Here is a 19,613-nt window from a genome sequence, read left to right on the forward strand (position 1 = left end):
CTTCACTGCCCTAATTAACTGATTTCCCCCAATCACCACCTACGTGAAACCCTCCATTTCTTTATTTTCCGTATCGTCCTTCTTCTTTCTTTCTTTTCTCTTTCCTCTTCTTTAATGGCGGTCGTTACGATTCTTCCATGATTCTCATGGACTTCTCGTATTTCTAAATATACTTTTCATATCCGACTTCATCTTCTTCATTTCCTTTACTATTCACCGACCTTGCTCGTCGAAAATGGGCGGCGATCATAAAGCTATCACTCTCGAGGAGATTAAAAACGAAGCTGTTGATCTGGTACGTACGCTAAATGCTAATTGCTTCTTTCTTCTATCTTGCTCATTTCGATCTGTTTCTTCTGCGCTTTGTGTTTTGGTTGCCGAGAAAAATAACTAGAATAATCGCTTGCGAATGAATTCGGCCGGATTTTTCTCTGTGTTTGCATGTTGTCTTACCAGAGCGGAAGGTTCATTAGTTGTTTACGATTTTCTGTGCAATGATTTGTTTTCTTTGGTTCGATCGATAATCGTATTCTCGTCGCAGCGGAGATGAATCGTCCATTCGGATGTTTGTTTGTTTTAGTTACTCTCTTTACTGGATCGGTTGCTTTCTTTACACGGCTGAAAATTTGGCGCTAAAAATTAGGCCGAACGACATTTTTCATACAGTGTAGTGTAGTCTGCGATTAATTTTAATATCTCTAGTAATTTTCCGGATTTTATTAATTATTTTGTTAACTTCTATTTAACTAAGGCCATGATCCGGTTTGATTACGGTTTGGTTTTCTATAATTAAGTTTATAATACCTTTTTTTAACTATTGATTCTTTTAATGAGATAAGTATCTTGTAATACTTTTTTATTATTTTTCTTTAAAAAAAGAAATGACTGAGAATTGAAATCCTTTACCGCACTATTTATAAAAGCAAGATCATCTATTAAAAAGATATAGATATGTTCTTTTTTTGTTTCCTTTTTTTTTTAACAAAAAGGTGGAGGAATGGAACTTAATTAGTTAATAATAAAAATTTTAACGTTGAGCTATGTTGGTGTTAGCTCAGCAAAAAGATAAATAGAACATTAAAATTATTTATTTTGATGTCCTTTTTTTCTACTTGAGTAATTTTACGTTGCTCCTTATTGGTTATGTAATATTATTTTATAAATCAGGAAGGGAAAAAAAATATTTAGCTTGAAATAGAGAAAATAATATATTGCTTTCTAAAAAACCTACCGTATATTTGTATTATGTTGGATGCTTTTTTAAGATTTAATTTTGTGTTTAGATTGTTTTCAAATATAGAAAAATGAACTAAAATATTTATAAATATAGTAAATTTTTACTATCTACAATAAATTGCGATAAACTAAGACACTATTAGATTTAGTAATCTATCGCAAATAAATGTAATATTTTGTTATTATTTATAAATATTTCCAGCAGTTTTGTTATTTAAAAATAATTTTTCTATTATTTTTCTATTTAAAATTAAACATATATGATTTACCTCAAAAAAAATGTTTTGAAAAGAATATATACTTGATTAAGGTCGAACCCTTCTCTGTAATTCTGTAGAATCCTTACAACGTTGTCAACATTTTCGGAATTTGATTTTTGAAAAGTAAAAATAAAATAGACAGATCGGAATTCCAACGGCCGCGTCGGATCTTATTACGCCGTGATTTCTCCGGCGAGATGGCGGACGTAATAATACATGAGATGAGAATTTTCAAGACTTTTTAAAGCATTTGAAACTTTCAAAGTGGGGGCCCAGTTTATTGTGGACGCGTGGCAGTCATGAACAGGCTACGTTCTACGTTTTCGTAAGGCCAAATGCCGAAATTTCGCGCCGAATAAAAATCGCATAAGATGCTTACCTTTTTCGGTGTCGTTGTTTTCATAATTTTTAATGTGGAATTGGGAATCAAACAAAGCTAATTGGGATTAACGAATTTTTATTTAAATTTTTATGAGGAATCTGTAGCGATTTTCATGGATTATTGTGCTTCTTTCCTTTTCAATTTTTTTTTAATCTGAGCTGGATGTTATCGTACATGTCAAAAATTATTTTAATTTAAACGTTCTTTAATATTTGAAGTTACAGTGGGAAGATCGGTCTTCTATATTTTTAAGGATGTTTTCTAAATTGTTTTTTTTTTTTTCCATATTATTTTTATTGAGTTCCTAAGACATTCCAAAAGGTTAAAGTTTGTCATAATGAAGCTTCCTTGGATGTGCAGTTTTTCTTTCTCAGTTCCAACTTGGATGTGTATTTTTTATTCTTTATCCTACTTTATTTTTATATAAAACATAAAAAAAAATAGACTATTTGAGATGTTTTTTAATTTTTTCCCCTATTATCATGCATGTTCTGTTCAATTCCAAATAATCAATGAGATATTTAGTTCCTTAATTTTAATAATTTGAATTTCTGCAATAAATTAGTTGATTTATCTTTGATTTGTAAATTTAATGGTGAAAGGCTCAAGTCTCCCGTTCATCCCACAATGATGTTTGAATAAAAAAATAAAAATAGGACAAATATCAATTTATGCACATATTTTTTTTCTTTTACTTTATTAATTAAAATCCTAGATTATCAATTTACATCTTTCTCCAGATTTCGTTTAGTTAATTTCGTGTAAAATTTATAATTTTTATCTATTAAACTCCTAAATTTTCATAATCAATTAATTTACATTCTTCATTATGATTACTTTGAGAATCATCCATTCATTATAATAGATATATATTAATATTTCTCAAAAAATAATAATAATAAAAGAGGCTGGATGCCACACAAATTTTGTGTGGTCTTTTAAACTGATGTATGAATATTGTCGATCTGCTGTGATACAATACTTTCCCGTTTTTGTTATGAATATTATGCATAAATCAATACTTTCCCCATTTTTATGTTACAGTGGCTAACCTTATTTAATAGAAACGGTTGTTGCTGATGCGTGCTAAGTTCATGTGCCACTTCTCTTAAAAAGGTTAACCTTATTTTTTCACGTGTCAGTGGTGGCCTTGATTGTCACGTGAGTTAGTTTTGTGATGATTAACTAATCTTATCACATCTATTTGGCTAAATTATGTAAAAAAAATTAAAAAAATAATTAAAAAAAAAACTCTTCAACTTAGTTATTTCTTTTAAAAATATTTTTATTCTTTCAAAATTCCAATCTCTTCATTAATGTTTTCAATATATCTTTGAAATACGAATCCTTTAAAACGTAAAAAGATTGGTGTTCTAAATTATTGCTATAGTCTCGATTTTTATTTAACATTCAAACAAATTTCCACAACTTTTGATGTTTTTTCTTTTTTAATTTAACCTATTTCTTTTGTATCATAATTTACATGACTAGAAAAGCAACTTGGCATTTCAATTAATTTTCTTTAAGCATCGATGTATGATTTTTTTAGCATTACAGAAATATCTTATATATTTCTTTTGTTAACACTTCACGCTACAATCTTTATAAATAATAATAGACCTCACATTCATGTCAATAAATTTCACTTATTAATAAAAACATGTTGTCTTGACACACGATATGTTAAAAATTTTCAACGAAATAGTGAGGGTGGCTTTCTTGGAAAGTTCGAGTGTTCCTTGCTTTGTTAGATAAACAATGTACCTATGGAGTTATTACCTATTAAGTATTTACCTCCTTTGTGTTATATTTATGAAAAAGCCCGATTCTCCAACTCAAGACAAGATATTTGAATTTAAAACCTCTTAGATTTTCTTATTGATAAAATCTCAATGGGGTTTTGCAACAAACTGAATGATAATATGGGCCAGCACTTATTGATAAAATCTCAATGGGGTTTTGCAACAAACTCAAGCACAAAGGAGATTTGTTAGCTATGTTCATTGCGAAATGGTTAAAGCCCGTGCTTGACATGCAAATCAAAACACCAGCTACGAGAACTTCAAGGCTAATAAAGCTTATAAGATGCAATGGCCTGTGTTATGCATGGCATGTTTCCACAATATGTTGAAAGTCTAGTTATTGATTTTTTGTTCGCTTGAAATCATTACAGTGGCTCGATATGGTAGGTGTTAAGTGGCATATGTTGTTATCTGCAGGAACATATTCCTATAGAGGAAGTGTTTGAACAATTGAAATGTACACGAGAAGGTTTGACATCAGAGGAAGGAGCCCACCGGCTTCAAGTTTTTGGACCCAACAAACTAGAAGAGAAGAAGGTACACGGTTCAATTTACTCGGTGTGACAAGTAGCGTATTTTTCTTAATGCTTACGGTTGAATATCGTTGTTAATTTTTCCATTTGGTCCCTTGAATGCGCACATAGGAAAGCAAAATTCTCAAGTTTTTGGGTTTCATGTGGAATCCTTTATCTTGGGTCATGGAAGCTGCTGCCTTAATGGCTATAGTCCTGGCAAATGGTGGTGGAAGACCACCAGACTGGCAAGACTTTGTCGGGATCATTGCTTTACTTTTTATCAACTCTACCATTAGCTTTATAGAAGAAAACAATGCTGGTAACGCGGCTGCAGCACTCATGGCTGGTCTTGCTCCTAAAACTAAGGTATAAAACAGAACATGTTTTTCATGTCTCTTTAGGCTTTCCTTCATCTACTCATTGTTTTCTTTTCTTGTTTATATTTTTATATGTATTGTAGGTTCTAAGAGATGGTCGTTGGAGTGAGCAAGACGCTGCTATTCTTGTTCCGGGAGATATCATAAGCATTAAGCTTGGAGATATAATACCAGCAGATGCCCGTCTTCTGGAGGGCGATCCTTTGAAAATTGATCAATCTGCCTTAACAGGAGAATCGCTCCCAGTCACCAAGAACCCCTCAGATGAAGTATTTTCTGGCTCTACATGTAAACAAGGTGAAATTGAAGCTGTTGTGATTGCCACTGGTGTGCACACATTTTTTGGTAAAGCAGCTCACTTGGTGGATAGCACCAATCAAGTTGGTCATTTCCAGAAAGTTCTTACTGCTATTGGTAATTTCTGCATTTGTTCGATCGCTGTTGGAATACTAATCGAGCTTATAGTTATGTACCCGATACAACGACGCAAGTATAGAGATGGAATTGATAACTTGCTGGTGCTTTTGATTGGTGGAATTCCTATTGCCATGCCAACAGTTTTGTCTGTCACTATGGCCATCGGTTCTCATAGGCTTTCTCAGCAGGGTGCCATTACGAAGAGAATGACAGCCATCGAGGAAATGGCTGGCATGGATGTCCTCTGCAGCGATAAGACGGGAACTCTGACCTTGAACAAGCTAACTGTAGATAGAAGCTTGATCGAAGTGTTTGTCAAGGGTGTCGAGAAAGAGTATGTTATTCTCCTTGCAGCCAGGGCTTCGAGAACAGAGAATCAGGATGCTATTGATGCAGCTATAGTAGGAATGCTTGCGGATCCTAAAGAGGTGAAATTTGGTTGCATTTGATCTTTCTTTCTTAAACCAAGATTTGAGAAGTTGGATTCATATTACTTGTATAGTTGTAACTTTTCAGGCACGAGCAGGAATTAGAGAGGTTCATTTCCTTCCATTCAATCCTGTTGACAAAAGAACTGCCCTTACTTATATAGACTCTAATGGAATTTGGCACCGAGTAAGCAAAGGTGCTCCTGAGCAGGTAACTGGCTTTTAATAGGTTAAATTACAACTTTGAACCAAATTTTTTATGTTTATCAAGCCATACAGAAAAGATGAAATTCTAACTTCAAAATCAAAGAGCGTAATTGTAACTTTTTTCAAATTATAGAATCAAATTTTGTAATATAAATCATTTAATACTAACGGTGGTTCTTGCAAGGTTACTTAAGTAACTAATCATCTTGCAACTTTCTTCCAAGCAGATCCTAAATCTTTGCAACTCTAGGGAAGACGTCAGAAGAAAAGTTCATGCAGTGATTGACAAGTTTGCAGAGCGTGGGCTTCGTTCACTGGGTGTTGCAAGACAGGTCTTTCTAGAACTAGAGTATATATAGTTTTCCCATTCGAGAATTGAATGCTTATGTTACTCTTTTAACATGTATGCAGGAAGTACCTGAAAAAACAAAAGATAGCCCTGGAGGACCATGGCAGCTTGTTGGTTTGTTGCCTCTATTTGATCCTCCTAGGCACGATAGTGCAGAAACCATAAGAAGAGCTCTGAACCTTGGAGTAAATGTGAAGATGATTACTGGTACATATCAAAAAATTATTTGGCCTATACATTTCTACTTAGCATACTCTTTAATTGACAAATAAGTTCTTTGAAACATGTAGGGGATCAACTTGCCATAGCCAAGGAAACTGGGCGTAGACTTGGTATGGGAACGAATATGTACCCTTCTTCATCATTACTTGGTCAAGACAAGGATGAATCTATTGCTTCACTTCCTGTGGATGAGTTGATTGAGAAGGCAGATGGGTTTGCTGGAGTATTCCCAGGTGGGCCTTGCGTTCATATTCTTCCTTCTTTAACAGAATGCATTGTTGGCATGATGATTCATTTTTGAAGTGATAATTTTCTGGTGCAATCATAAGAGTTGGAATATATGTCAACTTCCCATGAATTCAGTTTAGGCTTTGACCAATATTAGTATACATAGAGACTAATCTCATTTACTTTCAAATTTGTTGAAGTGAAAATGTTTTGATTTCTTGATGCTTTCACATAGTGCAGAACACAAATATGAAATTGTGAAAAGGTTGCAGGAAAGGAAACATATATGTGGGATGACAGGAGACGGTGTTAATGATGCTCCCGCTTTAAAGAAGGCAGATATTGGAATTGCTGTTGCGGATGCTACTGATGCTGCCAGAAGTGCTTCAGATATTGTCCTTACAGAACCAGGATTGAGTGTAATTATTAGTGCGGTGCTAACAAGTAGGGCTATTTTTCAGAGGATGAAGAATTACACGGTTAGTTCATTTTCTCCTTTTTCCAAGTTGTTTTCTAGAGGTGGGTTCTCTTGGTCATACTGTCTTAGACGCCCCAATATAGCCTTTGGATGAGCTAAATACCAAAAATTCTTGGATGATCATTGCACAGTGGTGTAATTGTTTTTCTATCTTCTGCAGATTTATGCCGTTTCAATTACCATTCGTATAGTGGTAAGTGATTGTAAAATATGTTGTGATGTTAATTATATGCCCAAAAATGTTTCTAATCACTAACACTTTTCCTTCCTACAATCTTTGGGAATTGCAGTTTGGCTTCATGTTCATTGCTTTGATTTGGAAGTTTGACTTTGCTCCCTTTATGGTTTTAATAATAGCCATTCTGAATGATGGTAAATTCATATGAATAGAACTTCATCTCATATATACAACTCGCTTAGTATGATCAGGCTTCTGATTTTATGCTTTACCTCTAGGAACAATTATGACAATATCAAAGGATCGAGTAAAGCCATCTCCACAGCCTGATAGTTGGAAACTGAAGGAGATTTTTGGAACTGGTATAGTGCTTGGAGGATACTTAGCACTAATGACAGTGTTATTCTTCTGGGCTGTGAAGGATACCAACTTTTTCTCAGTAAGAATCTTATTATATATAATATCATATCTGCCTCGTTAAAGACGGCTATCATTATTTTCCTTACACTATTTTGCTTCAATGAAGGAAAAATTTAATGTGAAACCCTTGAAGGATAGTCCTCAAGAATTGATGGCAGCCTTGTATCTACAAGTCAGCATAATAAGCCAGGCCCTTATCTTTGTCACGAGGTCTCGCAGCTGGTCATACCTGGAACGTCCAGGATTCCTCCTAGTCAGTGCTTTCGTCATTGCTCAGCTGGTAAGGAGATTTCGAGCCAGTTTGGAATGACTTAGTAATATTTGGAAAAAGTACAACTTTCTAATTAGCAACTCCGTGCAAAGAGTAAGGTTAACTAGTAGCTTTGAATTTGGGTATATATAAATGACAGGTGGCAACTGTGATAGCTGTTTATGCAAATTGGGGTTTTGCAAGGATCAAAGGAATGGGATGGGGGTGGGCTGGTGTTATATGGCTGTACAGCTTGGTAACATACATCCCTCTCGACATTTTGAAATTTGGAATCCGATATGCTCACAGTGGGAAGGCTTGGGACACTCTTCTGGAGAACAAGGTATGTATTTTTTCAGTTTAACGTGTAGATTGAAGTATTTAAATTTCTAACCTCTTGAATTGAAGGCACAAAGCTTAAACTAGTCGAACTAGGCCAACAATAGTCTTATCTTATATCATGATACATGGAAGTTCAACATCGAATTGTATATTTGAATTCTCCACTATCATATTATGGATTATCGACATTGGCCTCTTCTGTTGCTATTACATTACAGACTGCCTTCACAACCAAAAAGGATTATGGAAAAGAAGAGAGAGAAGCACAGTGGGCAGCCGCACAGAGGACTCTACATGGTCTACAACCACCTGAAAACTCCAATCTCTTCCCTGAGAAAAGTAGTTATAGGGAGCTTTCAGAGATTGCCGAGCAAGCCAAACGTCGTGCTGAGGTCGCAAGGTCTGTGTGCTAAGCTTTCAGAGATTCCCTAAAAAAATTCTTTTTGTTCCACATTTTAGAAAAGCATTGATTTTTTTTTTCCTTCCATTTTAAAAAAAATCAAAATGTGTGGGTGCAGGCTGCGAGAATTGCATACACTAAAGGGACATGTTGAATCAGTAGTGAAGCTGAAAGGACTAGACATCGATACAATCCAACAACACTACACAGTTTAAAAGACTTCCAATTTCGTCTGGTGGAAAATCCATCTAAATAACGTGTAATCCATCAAGACTACTTTAGGTAGCTTTTCCTTTTATATGATCAAAGTGTCTAGTCTGCTTAGCTTTGTTATTTTAAATTATGTAAGGGAACAGAAATATGGTATTCTGTTCAACCAAAACCGAATTCAAAACACCGTTGCATAGTTTTCCTTGTATTATTGTACGGTTGCTACAGCTTCCTTGTATTAACTGTCATTATCTTTATTTCCAATCATGCATATTCCTTCCCAACTCACAACTTAGTAATGGTATAATAGACAAAATCATCACAATTGAAGACTACAATAGATCTTGCCCAACACTTTTATTATATAATCAAATTAATCAAATAGTAAATTTTATTATATAATCAAATTAATCAAATAGTAAGGTAACAAAGGAAGATTCCAGAGAATACTACAAAACAATCCAAATCTTCTAAATACCCTGGCTCTCCACAATCCTTTCTTACAAACAAAATTCCACTGGCCCCATACCACACTTGAATTTATAGCCAAATTTTAAAGCTTTGGTTTAGATTTTGAAAACACTCCTAAAAATTAGATACCAAAATAAAGAAACTCGGGTAAAAAAAATAGTATTCATAAGCTCAATTTTCAAAAATAAAAAACTAAATAGTTTATCAAATAGAGCTTGGGTTATGAGCTCGGTTTACAAAAATGGATTGGTATATGTTTTCCAATAACTTTTAGGAAGGTTAAAATGAGAAAAATTGGATATGATACAATAAAACCACTTCATACAATAATGCCAACCTTAATGTATTTTTTGCTCTATACAACTGGATGTTAACGAAAAAAGATCATTTAGTTATGAACTATCCTATAAATGAACCTACTTCAATTTGTGATTTTGATGTTCTTACCAAATTCATGAAAACTCTAAGAGCTGGGTTGGCTTCAACCGATAAAATCCTAGTCAGTCACATAATAGCCACTAATCTACGATCATACCTCTGTTATAACTTTGTACAATTCCGCATAGCTCCAGGAGTTGCTGAAATACTATGAGTTAGTTTTCGGCGGAAACATCTGTTGTATAGCTTGGGGTAAATTCAGCACAATCTCAGCATATGCTGATATGAAAAAGCATAAAAAAGTGTTATGGCAACTGGATGACTAATTTAACCTGAAAATAATTCTACAAGGAAGAATTTGCCAAACCTTCTGGTAAGCTCATGGTTCGTAAAGCATCCTCTGCATATGATAAACGAGCTGGAATCGGATAACTTACAGTTCCTCCATTTTCCTTTTTGATGCTCAAGATTGATGAATTTGCGGTATTTTTCTTCATCTGAGGCATTGGCCATGCAAGCACACTGATTTTAGTTGGCAGCACATATATGAGATCAGCATATCTCAGACTGACAGTCACCGTGCTGGAAACAAGACAAATCTAAAGTTAGAATCGTCCGAAAAGATGATCATTGATAAAACAACAGGCACTGACAGAAAACTAAAATGAACAGATCAATATCTCAGAATTTCAGGTAGATTGTCTCATTCAGCTCTTCACATTAAACTAAATGTTAAGTTAATCGTTTTATTTTTTGTCTTTAAATATTAAACTTATAAACACTACTTTCACTTATAAATTTTATTATTATGTTAGATTGTTATCTAAGGCAAATTTTGAGAACTAAAAAAATTAGTTTTTATTTTTGGAATTTGACTAATTCAAATGCTTCTCCTTTTTTTCTATTCAAGAACACAATTAACCTATAGAACAAATCTTGTTCAAATAAGGTATATTTCTTTTAACTAAATGTATACAGAATTCCACTTTTCACATTTTCTTTTAAGAGTTCATGGGAAAGGGTGTAAGGTGATAAGCCAAATATAAAGAGAGTTAAACTCAATATATTCAACTGAGTTTAGTGAACTAACCAGTCAGAATCATCAAGCGCAAATTCAATCATATGGAATGGAAGGCTATGATACAACTCCCTGATTTGGTTTCCATACAACTCCTTGATAAGCCGAACCTGCATGATTTATGAACACAAAATATAAAATCTTCGCTTTGTGAGTACAGAAGATGAATCCTACAAACCATAATTACAAACAAGAAAGAGAAAACCATACGGCCACAAGTAAACACATCTACAAATTCATCATCTTTTCCAATAACTTTCTTGCCAAGTTTCATACTTGCAAAAAAATAAAGGTGTGCGCACTTCCAAAATAAATTGAAATCAGGTCGTGCTGCTTGAGGGTGCTTCAGGGAGATATCAATCTGAATCTCAGTAGATATGAACCTTGAATCTTGCAAAATATTGGAGGCATACAAATCTGTTAGGTACTTAAGTACCTTGGAGAACCACACCCCAAAAGCTAGCTATTGGGGTGGGAGAGCTAAGCCACTTAAGTACCAACATTGGTCATCTCATTCTAACCAACGTGGGACAAAGGCATCCCATACTACCTTGGTTCCTAACAATACCCCATCCTCAGAAAGCCGACGTCCCAGTGGCTATTCCGGTGGTACTTCACTCGGCCACACCCAGTCAGAACCCTCTGCCAGTTCCACTCAAGAACATCAACAACCAGCTCGAATATCATTGTTAGATACTTAAGCACCTTAGAGAACTACACCCCAAAAGCTAGATATTGAGGTGGGAGAGCTAAGCCACTTAAGTACCAACATTGGTCATCCCATTCTAACCAATGTGGGACAAAAGCATCCATACTACCTTGGTTCTTAACAAAATCATTGGTGGCATTGCCTTTGGTAAATATCTGTGCAAGTTCCTTTGTTGTTGTTGTTGTTGTTTTTAATTATTCATTAAAAAATGCTTCTCAAACAATGATTATTATTGAAAAATAAGGGAAGAAAAGACGAAGACAAGGTTTATGTAGAAAACCTTAGGCCAGGGAGAAAAAACCACAATAGATAAATTCTTATTAATTTGTTACATCTACAAAGCACCACAGACTCAGAAATAAATAGACTCAAAACAACCTTAAAATAGTAGAGAGAAGTAAAAGACTAAAACACTCTTAGGGCAAATACACCATATCTCAACACTCCCCCTCAAGTTAGAGCATAGATATCAATAAGACCCAACTTGCTAATACAAGTGTCGAAGTTTTGCCTTGGCAATCCTTTAATGAGGACATCAACAACTTGTTGGCTTAAAGGAATGTAAGGAATACAAATATTGTCGTTGTCTAGTTTTTCTTTAATAAAGTGTGTTAATCTCTACATGTTTTGTTTTGTCATGTTGCACTGGATTGTTGGTAATACTGGTAGTTGCCTTATTATCGCAGTAAAGTTTCATAGGCTCATGACTATCCTGGTGAAGATCAGACAAAACTTTCTTCAACCATATCTCTTCGCATATTCCCAGACTCATAGTCATGTATTCTGCCTCAACACTAATTCTAGCAACCACCCTTTATTTCTTACTTCGCCAGGTAACAAGATAATAACCCCACACAAAGGTACAATACCCAGAGGTAGATTTTCGATCTATAATAGATCCTACCCAAACTGAGTCAGTATAAGCCTCGATGGCTCTTTTGTCATGTTTCCTGAACATTAAGCCTTTTCCCATAGTAGATTTCAAATACCTCAAAATTCGAGTAACGACCTCCATATGCTTGTCGTAAGGAGCCTGCATAAACTAACTGACCATACTGACAGCATAACATATATCTAGTCTGGTATGAGATAAGTAAATCAATTTTCCTACGAGACGATACCTTTCTTTATTAACAGGAACTCCTTCAACAGAATCTCCCAGCTTGGTATTGACTTCAACAGGAGTATCAATGGGTTTACATCTAGTCATTCTTATTTCTCTCAACAAATCCAGAGTATATTTCCGTTGAGAAACAGATATTCCTTCTTTCGATCTCGCTACCTTCATTCCGAGGAAATATCTCAGACTGCCAAGATCTTTGATTTCAAACTCATCTGCCATTCTCTGTTTTAATTTGACAATCTCTGTTGCATCGTCACCTGACAAAACAATGTCATCAACATACACGATCAACACCGCCATCTTCCTGGATGTTGATCTCTTTGTGAACAAGGTATGATCAGAATGCTCTTGAACAAAACCTTGGGACTTAACAAAGGTGGTGAATTTGTTGAACCACGCTCTTAGAGATTGTTTTAAGCCATATAAGGATTTTTTGAGTTCACAAACCCGACTATCAAATTGTGCTTCGAACCGAGGAGGAGGGCTCATTGCTAATTCACCATTTAGGAATGCATTCTTTACATCAAGTTGATGGAGAGGCCAGTTTTTATTAACAACAACTGAGAAAAAACCCAAATTGTGTTCAGCTTTGCCACTGGAGAAAAAGTTTCTGAGTAGTCAATCTCATATGTCTGAGTAAATGCTTTAGCAACCAGTCTGGCCTTGTACCTATCAAGGATCTCATCAGACTTATACTTAATGTTGAAATATGGTGTATTTACCCTAAGGGTATTTTTGTCTTTTTGCAATATCTATTGCTTTAGGGTTTTTTGGATCTATTTATATATGAGTCTAGGGTGTTGTGTATGTGTAACAAAAATTAATAAAATCTCTATCGTGGTTGTTTCTCCCTGATCTAGGGTTTTCCATGTAAAATCTTTTGTCTTCTTTCTAGGACCATTTATTTTCAATATGGTATCAGAGGAAGGTGATAAAACCCTAGTTGGGATAGAAGAAATTCAATCGTCAACCCTAGCAGGTGATGGGACTACCACAGAAACTTCAACCAATGCGATTCAAGCCGTTGTCGATCGATACCTCCAGTCTATTCTTGGCCCGATGAAAACACAACAGTTGATCAGAATCAACCAGGCCGTGCCACATGAGCTTCAACAAGCCGGAACCCACCCAGACGCTGTCGTCCAACCGGGAGCTTCTCCAGCTGCGTTGTTCTTGCAACCGATCGAGTCCTAGCCACCTTCCAGCCGATCGGGTCCCAGCCGTCTTCCAGCGCTACTTCAAGCGTCCCAGGCGTCTTCCAGTCGATCGGGTCCAATCCTGCTCAACCGTTCGAGCGCCTCCTGACTTCGGGCATCCCAACTACACCGAGTGCAACGCCAGGTGATCTTGCCTCAGTCGTTTCCTCCGATGGGTTTCTGGTTTCGACGCCATCTTCTTCTTTTCTAGCCGCGCCACAGCTCCATTATGCCATTCCCACGGCTGAGGCTTCGTTTTCGGGTTCATGTGGGCAGAAGCATCCCATGCCGACACCATATATTCCTTCTCAGCATGTGTCAATTGGTTATGGCGGTTCCGTTGGAATCCAACAACAGTTAGCAAGTCTTCAACAACATATTGCAGCGCTTGGGGTGGTCTTTGGGACCACGACAAACTTTCAGACAAATTCCAATCCAGACTTGTCTTCTGGCCTTCCACTATATTCGGAAAATCCGATAACAACTTTCCCTTATTTACCTACTGCAAGTATTTTGTCTGGTTCTGTGAGGAACTCTACAGGGATAACCATAGGAGAGAAACTAAATGGCCAGAATTATTTCTCTTGGTTTCAATCCATTAAAATGGTTCTTGAGGAGCGACATAAGTTCAGATATCTAACTGGTGAGATACTAAGACCAAACCCTAGAGACCCTCAAGAGCGTGTCTGGAAGGGAGAGGACTCTCTCCTCCGTTCAATACTGATTAACAGCATGGAACCTCAAATCGAAAAGCCCATGCTCTATTCAACTACTGCTCAGGATATTTGGGAGGCAGTCCAGAAGCTGTATTCAAAAAGGCAGAACACTTCACGTCTGTATATGTTGCGGAAACAGGTCCATGAATAAGCAAGGGACCATGGATGTGATTTCCTACTTCAATAAATTATCTCTATTGTGGCAGGAGATGGACTTGTGTTGCGAATTTTTCTGGAATTGCTCATGCAGCGAGGTTCAGTATTTGAAGATTGAGGAAACTGACCGTGTTTACGACTTCTTGGGTGGCTTGAACTTAAAATTTGACATTGTCCAGAGTCGAATACTGGGACAAAGGCCGATACCATCTCTGATGGAGGTCTTCTTTGAGGTCCGATTAGAGGAAGATAGGACGAGTGCTATGAACAGTTCCGTGGTTACTACTGTGGACTCTACTACTTTTGGGGTCAAGTCCTTTGGGTCTGATAATGACAAGCAGAATGGTAAATCCCCCCCGATTTGTGAGCACTGCAAAAAACCGTGGCACGTGAAGGATCAATGCTAGAAACTACATGGTCAACCTCCAAATGGCAAACGTCACCCTTTGGATGACAAGTCAAAGTCTAGTCGAGCTCCCATGAGTGAATCTGTTGATGATGCGTCGCAGTCTCAGGTGACCAATCCAGCTGACTTAGGTACTATTGGGATCGGTGCGATTGTCCAATCAGGTACTGAATCCTTTAGTTTCTTTATTGAGGGAAACGAATCATGGATCCTAGATTCAGAAGCAACCGATCACTTAACTGGCTCATCTGATCAATTTCTCTCCTATTCTCCGAGTGCTGGAAATGAGAGAATTCAAATTGCAAATGGGTCCTTTGCTCCTGTTGCAGGGAAAGGTCATTTGTCTCCGTTTCAAGGATTGATTTTACATAATGTGTTGCACGTGCCGAAAATTTCTTACAATTTGCTGTCTATAAGTAAAATAACCAAAGATTTAAACTGCAGAGTTATTTTCTCACCAGATGTTGTTTCTTTTCAGAACTTGAACTCAGGGACGACGATTAGCATTGCCCGACATGGTAGAGGCCTCTATTACCTTTCCAATGATGCTTCCTCTAGGAGTTTGTCTAGGACAAGTTTGTTATCGTCATTTACTGTTTCTGAAAATGATTATTTGTTATGGCACTTTCGACTTGGACATCCAAGCTTTCAATATATGAAGTACTTGTTTCCCCATTCATGTTGTAATGTAGATGTTTCTTCTTTGTCTTGTGATGTCTGTATACATGCAAAATAGCCCGGGTTACCTTCGCTTCTCAGCCTTATAAACCTTCCTAACCTTTCCATTTGATTCATAGTGATGTTTGGGGTTCTCCAATGTCACTACCTTGTCCGACAAGTGTCGGTTTGTTACCTTTATTGATGATCGCACCCGTCTTACATGGGTGTTTCTTCTCACTGATAAATCAGAAGTGGCGTCTATTTTTCAACAATTTTACACTACCGTTGAAACCTAATTTAATGCTAAAATTTCCATTCTTCAGAGTGACGATGGACGGGAGTTTGTTAATCACACCCTTTGTGAGTTTTTTTACTTCGAAAGGTATCGTCCATCAACATTCGTGTGCTTATACTCCTCAACAAAATGGGATGGCTAAACAGAAAAATCGCCATCTTATTTAGGTTGCTCGATCTCTCATGATTCTTGCGTCTCTACCCTCGTATCTATGGGGGGATGTTGTACTCACTACAGCTCACCTAATCAATCGAATGCCCTCTCGTGTTCTTAAATTCCAAACACCCCTTGAGAGTTTTAAAGAATCTTTGTTCTCCACACGTCTTTTTCCGAATGTTCCCCTCTGGGTGTTTGGGTGTACCACTTTTGTTCATAACCACGGTTCTCACCAAACTAAGTTCACTCGTGCTCAAAAGTGTGTGTTTTTCGGCTATCCTCGTCATCAACGGGGCTATACGTGCTTTCACCCATCCTCCAGAAAGTATTTTGTCACTATGGACGTTATGTTTCTCGAGAATAAACCCTTTTTCCAGTTGGTCCTCTTCAAGGGGAGACCAGTAGTGAAGAGACTAACTCATCCACATATTCTATTCCTATAAACCTCCTTCCTGAGCCTATCCCAGATACAAATGACCCTGTCCTTCCTACACAACAGGTGCCTTGATAACATACTACAGGAAGAATCTTAGAAAGGAAATAGTTCCCACTATTGTTCCACCGGAAATTGTCCAAGAATCAGAACCGGCACCAACTCAAGGTATCTCTGTTTCTGATGGTGTGTCTGAAAGTAAAAAATGAGTGTGTTTAGGGTGATGTGGTTAATGAGATGATTTTAGAGGAGGTTAAGACTGTGGATGGTGATAAGTTACCATGAGGTACTTAAGAGACTGAAAACTTGCAACAGAAGAACGAGCATGGGCCTCGTCACCGTTCTTGTACTGATGAGCAGTTAGAAAAACCTAGTGACTATGATGCTACACTCTTGATATGCCAATTGCCCTACGGAAAGGAACTAGATCATGTACCAAGGATTTAAGGCTTTCACTGCCAACCTGGATACTGTGATGATACCGACCAATGTGCATAAGGCCATGGAAATTCCCGAGTGGAGAGTTGCTGTTATGGAAGAGATGAGAGCGCTTGAAACAAATAAAACTTGGGATCTGGTTGCACTTCCTAAAGGTCATAAAACCATCGGGTGCAAGTGGGTGTTCACTGTCAAGTATAAGTCTGATGGAACTCTTGATGGGTACAAGGCCAGACTGGTTGCAAGAGGGTATACTCAAACATATGGGGTTGATTACTCGAAAACCTTCTCTCCAGTGGCGAAGCTAAACACGATTCGAGTTCTCCTCTCAATTGCTGTTAACAGGGACTAGCCCTTACATCAACCGGATGTAAAGAATGCATTCCTGAATGGTGAGTTAGAAGAAGAGGTTTATATGAATCCTCCTCCAGGTTTTGAAGCACGTTTTGATAATCGAGTCTGTAAACCGAAGAAATCCCCATACGGATTAAAGTAGTCTCCAAGGACTTAGTTCGATAGATTTACTGCCTCTGTTAAGTCCCAAGGGTTTGTTCAAGGGCATCTGATCATACCTTGTTCACTAAGAGATCAGCATCAAGGAAGGTAGTTGTTCTGATTGTCTACATCGATGATATCGTTTTGTCAGGTGATGATACAGCAGAGATTGTCAAATTAAAACGAAGAATGGCAAAGGAATTTGAGATCAAAGACCTTGGCTGTTTGAGATATTTTCTTGGGATGGAGGTAGCGAGATCGAAAGAAGGAATATCCATCTCTCAACGGAAGTATACTCTGGACTTGTTAAAAGAAACAAGAATAGCTGGGTGTAAACCTGCTGATACTCCTATTGAAGTCAATAGCAGGCTAGGAGATTTTGTTGAAAAGGTTCCTGTAAATAAAGAAAGGTATCAACATCTCGTGGGGAAATTGATTTATCTGTCTCATATCAGACCCAATATATCATATGTTGTTAGTATGATTTTAGTCAGTTTATGCATATTCTTTATGAGAGACACATGGAAGCTGTTACTCAGATTCTAAGGTATTTGAAGTCTACTCCGGGAAAAGGCTTAGCATTCAGGAAACATGACAAAAGATGTATTGGGACCTACACTGACTCAGATTGGGCAGGTTCTGTTACAGATAGAAAATCCACTTTAGGGTACTAGGGAAATCTGGTTACCTGGTGAAGTAAGAAACAAGGGGTGGTTGTTAGGAGCAGCGCTGAAGCAGAGTACAGGGCTATGAGTTTGGGAATATGTGAAGAAATATGGTTAAAGAAGGTTCTGTCTGATCTTCATCAGGACAGTCATGGTCCCATGAAATTTTACTGTGATAATAAGGTTGCCATCAGTATTGCCAACAATCCGTTGCAACATGATAGAACCAAACATATGGAGATTGACAGACACTTTATCAGAGAAAAACTATCGTGTTAGCAAGTTGGGTCTTATTGATATCTACGCCCCAACTTGAGGGGGAGTGTTGAAATATGGTGTATCTGCCCTAAGGGCATTTTTGTCTTTTTACAATGTGTCTACTGCTTTAGGGTTTTTGGGTCTATTTATATCTGAGTCTTGGGTGTTGTGTATGTGTAACAAAAATTAATAAAATTCCTCTATCGTGGTTTTTTCTCCCTGATCTAGGGTTTTCCACGTAAAATCTTGTCTTCTTTCTTCTTCCCTTTATTTTCAATACTTAATCATGAACATCCACTTGCACCCAACCGTTTTATGGTCTTTAGGGAGAGCAACCAGATCCCATGTTCCATTTGTTTCAAGAGCTTTCATCTCTTCCATAATAGTAGCCCTCCTCTCCAGAATTTCCATGGCCATATGCATGTTGGTAGGTACTGTCACAATATCCAGGTTGGTAATGAAGGCTTTAAACCCAGACGACAGGTTACTGTAAGACAAAAAACTTTGCATAGAGTACCTGGTACATGACCTAATCCCTTTTCGTAGTGCAATTGGTATATCAAGCGTGGCATCGTAATCTCTTGGTTTATCTGACTTCTCATCAGTACAAGAACGGGGACCACACTTGCCCATTTGTGGCAAGTCCTCACTCCCCTGAGTATCTCCTAATGCCTCATTACTACCTGCAGTTTCGACCTTGTCTGGGACAACCTTATTAGTCTCACCATTCTCACCCACATCACCTCCAACACAATCATTCTCACCCACGTCACCTCCAACGCAATCATTTACACGTTCAAAACCATCATAAAAAACAGAAGTACCTTGAACTTGAGCTGGTACCGGTTCCAATTCTTGGACAGTTTTTGGTGGAGCAATGGGAGGCACTATTTCCTTTCTAAGATTCTTCCTATAGCATGTTATCCATAGTACTTATTTAGTAGGAAGGGTCATTTGTATCGAGGATAGGCGTAGGAATGAAGTCCATAGGAATAGAATATGTAGATGAGTTAGTCTCTTCGCTAGTGGTCTCCCCATTAAAAGGACGAACGGGAAAAAAGGGTTTATCCTCAAGGAACTTGACATCCATAGTGACAAAGTACTCCCTAGAGGATGGATGAAAGCACTTATAACCTCGTTGGTGAATCGGATACCCGACAAAGACACACTTCTGAGCACGAGGAGCAAATTTAGTTTGGTGAGGACCGTGGCTATGAACAAAGGCAGTACACCAAACACCCGATGGGGGAAATCTGGGATGAGACGCATGGATGAGAAA

General features: G+C 37.3%; 2 protein-coding genes across 3 annotated transcripts in view; one reads left to right on the forward strand and one right to left on the reverse strand.

Moving 5' to 3' along the window:
• Nucleotides 1-8,985, forward strand: LOC120075365 (plasma membrane ATPase 4-like). Its single transcript, XM_039028688.2, has 16 exons — nt 1-295; nt 4,098-4,217; nt 4,325-4,561; nt 4,656-5,417; nt 5,506-5,628; nt 5,852-5,956; nt 6,036-6,180; nt 6,264-6,428; nt 6,664-6,902; nt 7,062-7,094; nt 7,192-7,273; nt 7,358-7,518; nt 7,606-7,779; nt 7,910-8,092; nt 8,310-8,491; nt 8,610-8,985. The coding sequence occupies exons 1-16, from the start codon at nt 236-238 to the stop codon at nt 8,704-8,706; spliced, it is 2,868 nt and encodes a 955-aa protein (XP_038884616.1). The 5' UTR covers nt 1-235; the 3' UTR covers nt 8,707-8,985.
• LOC120075366 (centromere protein O) overlaps nt 5,711-19,613 on the reverse strand; it is a 23,903-nt gene continuing 10,000 nt past the window's right edge. Inside the window, exons 10-13 of one of the 2 annotated variants that reach the window (XR_005481323.2) lie at nt 10,641-10,738; nt 9,918-10,132; nt 9,708-9,829; nt 5,711-6,508 (exon numbers count right to left, since the gene is read on the reverse strand). Coding sequence is in view for 1 of the 2 variants with exons in the window: in XM_039028689.2 (XP_038884617.1) it covers nt 9,759-9,829; nt 9,918-10,132; nt 10,641-10,738 (384 nt within the window). In the remaining variant the exon portion in view is untranslated. Of the gene's footprint in view, nt 6,509-9,347; nt 9,830-9,917; nt 10,133-10,640; nt 10,739-19,613 lie in introns of those variants that run through there. The other variant, XM_039028689.2, reaches the window with a different exon arrangement.

The sequence above is a fragment of the Benincasa hispida genome, chromosome 4 (genome assembly GCF_027475165.1).
Source record: "Benincasa hispida cultivar pf3 chromosome 4, pf3_genome.v1.1, whole genome shotgun sequence".
In the NCBI taxonomy this organism is placed as follows: Eukaryota; Viridiplantae; Streptophyta; class Magnoliopsida; order Cucurbitales; family Cucurbitaceae; genus Benincasa; species Benincasa hispida.

What these genes read in the sequence shown, in the direction of transcription:
- LOC120075365 (XM_039028688.2), top strand. Translation starts at nt 236, where the DNA reads ATGGGCGGCGATCATAAAGCTATCACTCTCGAGGAGATTAAAAACGAA. An exon ending in GTCTTGCTCCTAAAACTAAG is followed by an intron (nt 4,562 to 4,655) that starts GTATAAAACAGA and finishes TATGTATTGTAG; the next exon opens with GTTCTAAGAGATGGTCGTTG. An exon ending in CGTCGTGCTGAGGTCGCAAG is followed by an intron (nt 8,492 to 8,609) that starts GTCTGTGTGCTA and finishes GTGTGGGTGCAG; the next exon opens with GCTGCGAGAATTGCATACAC.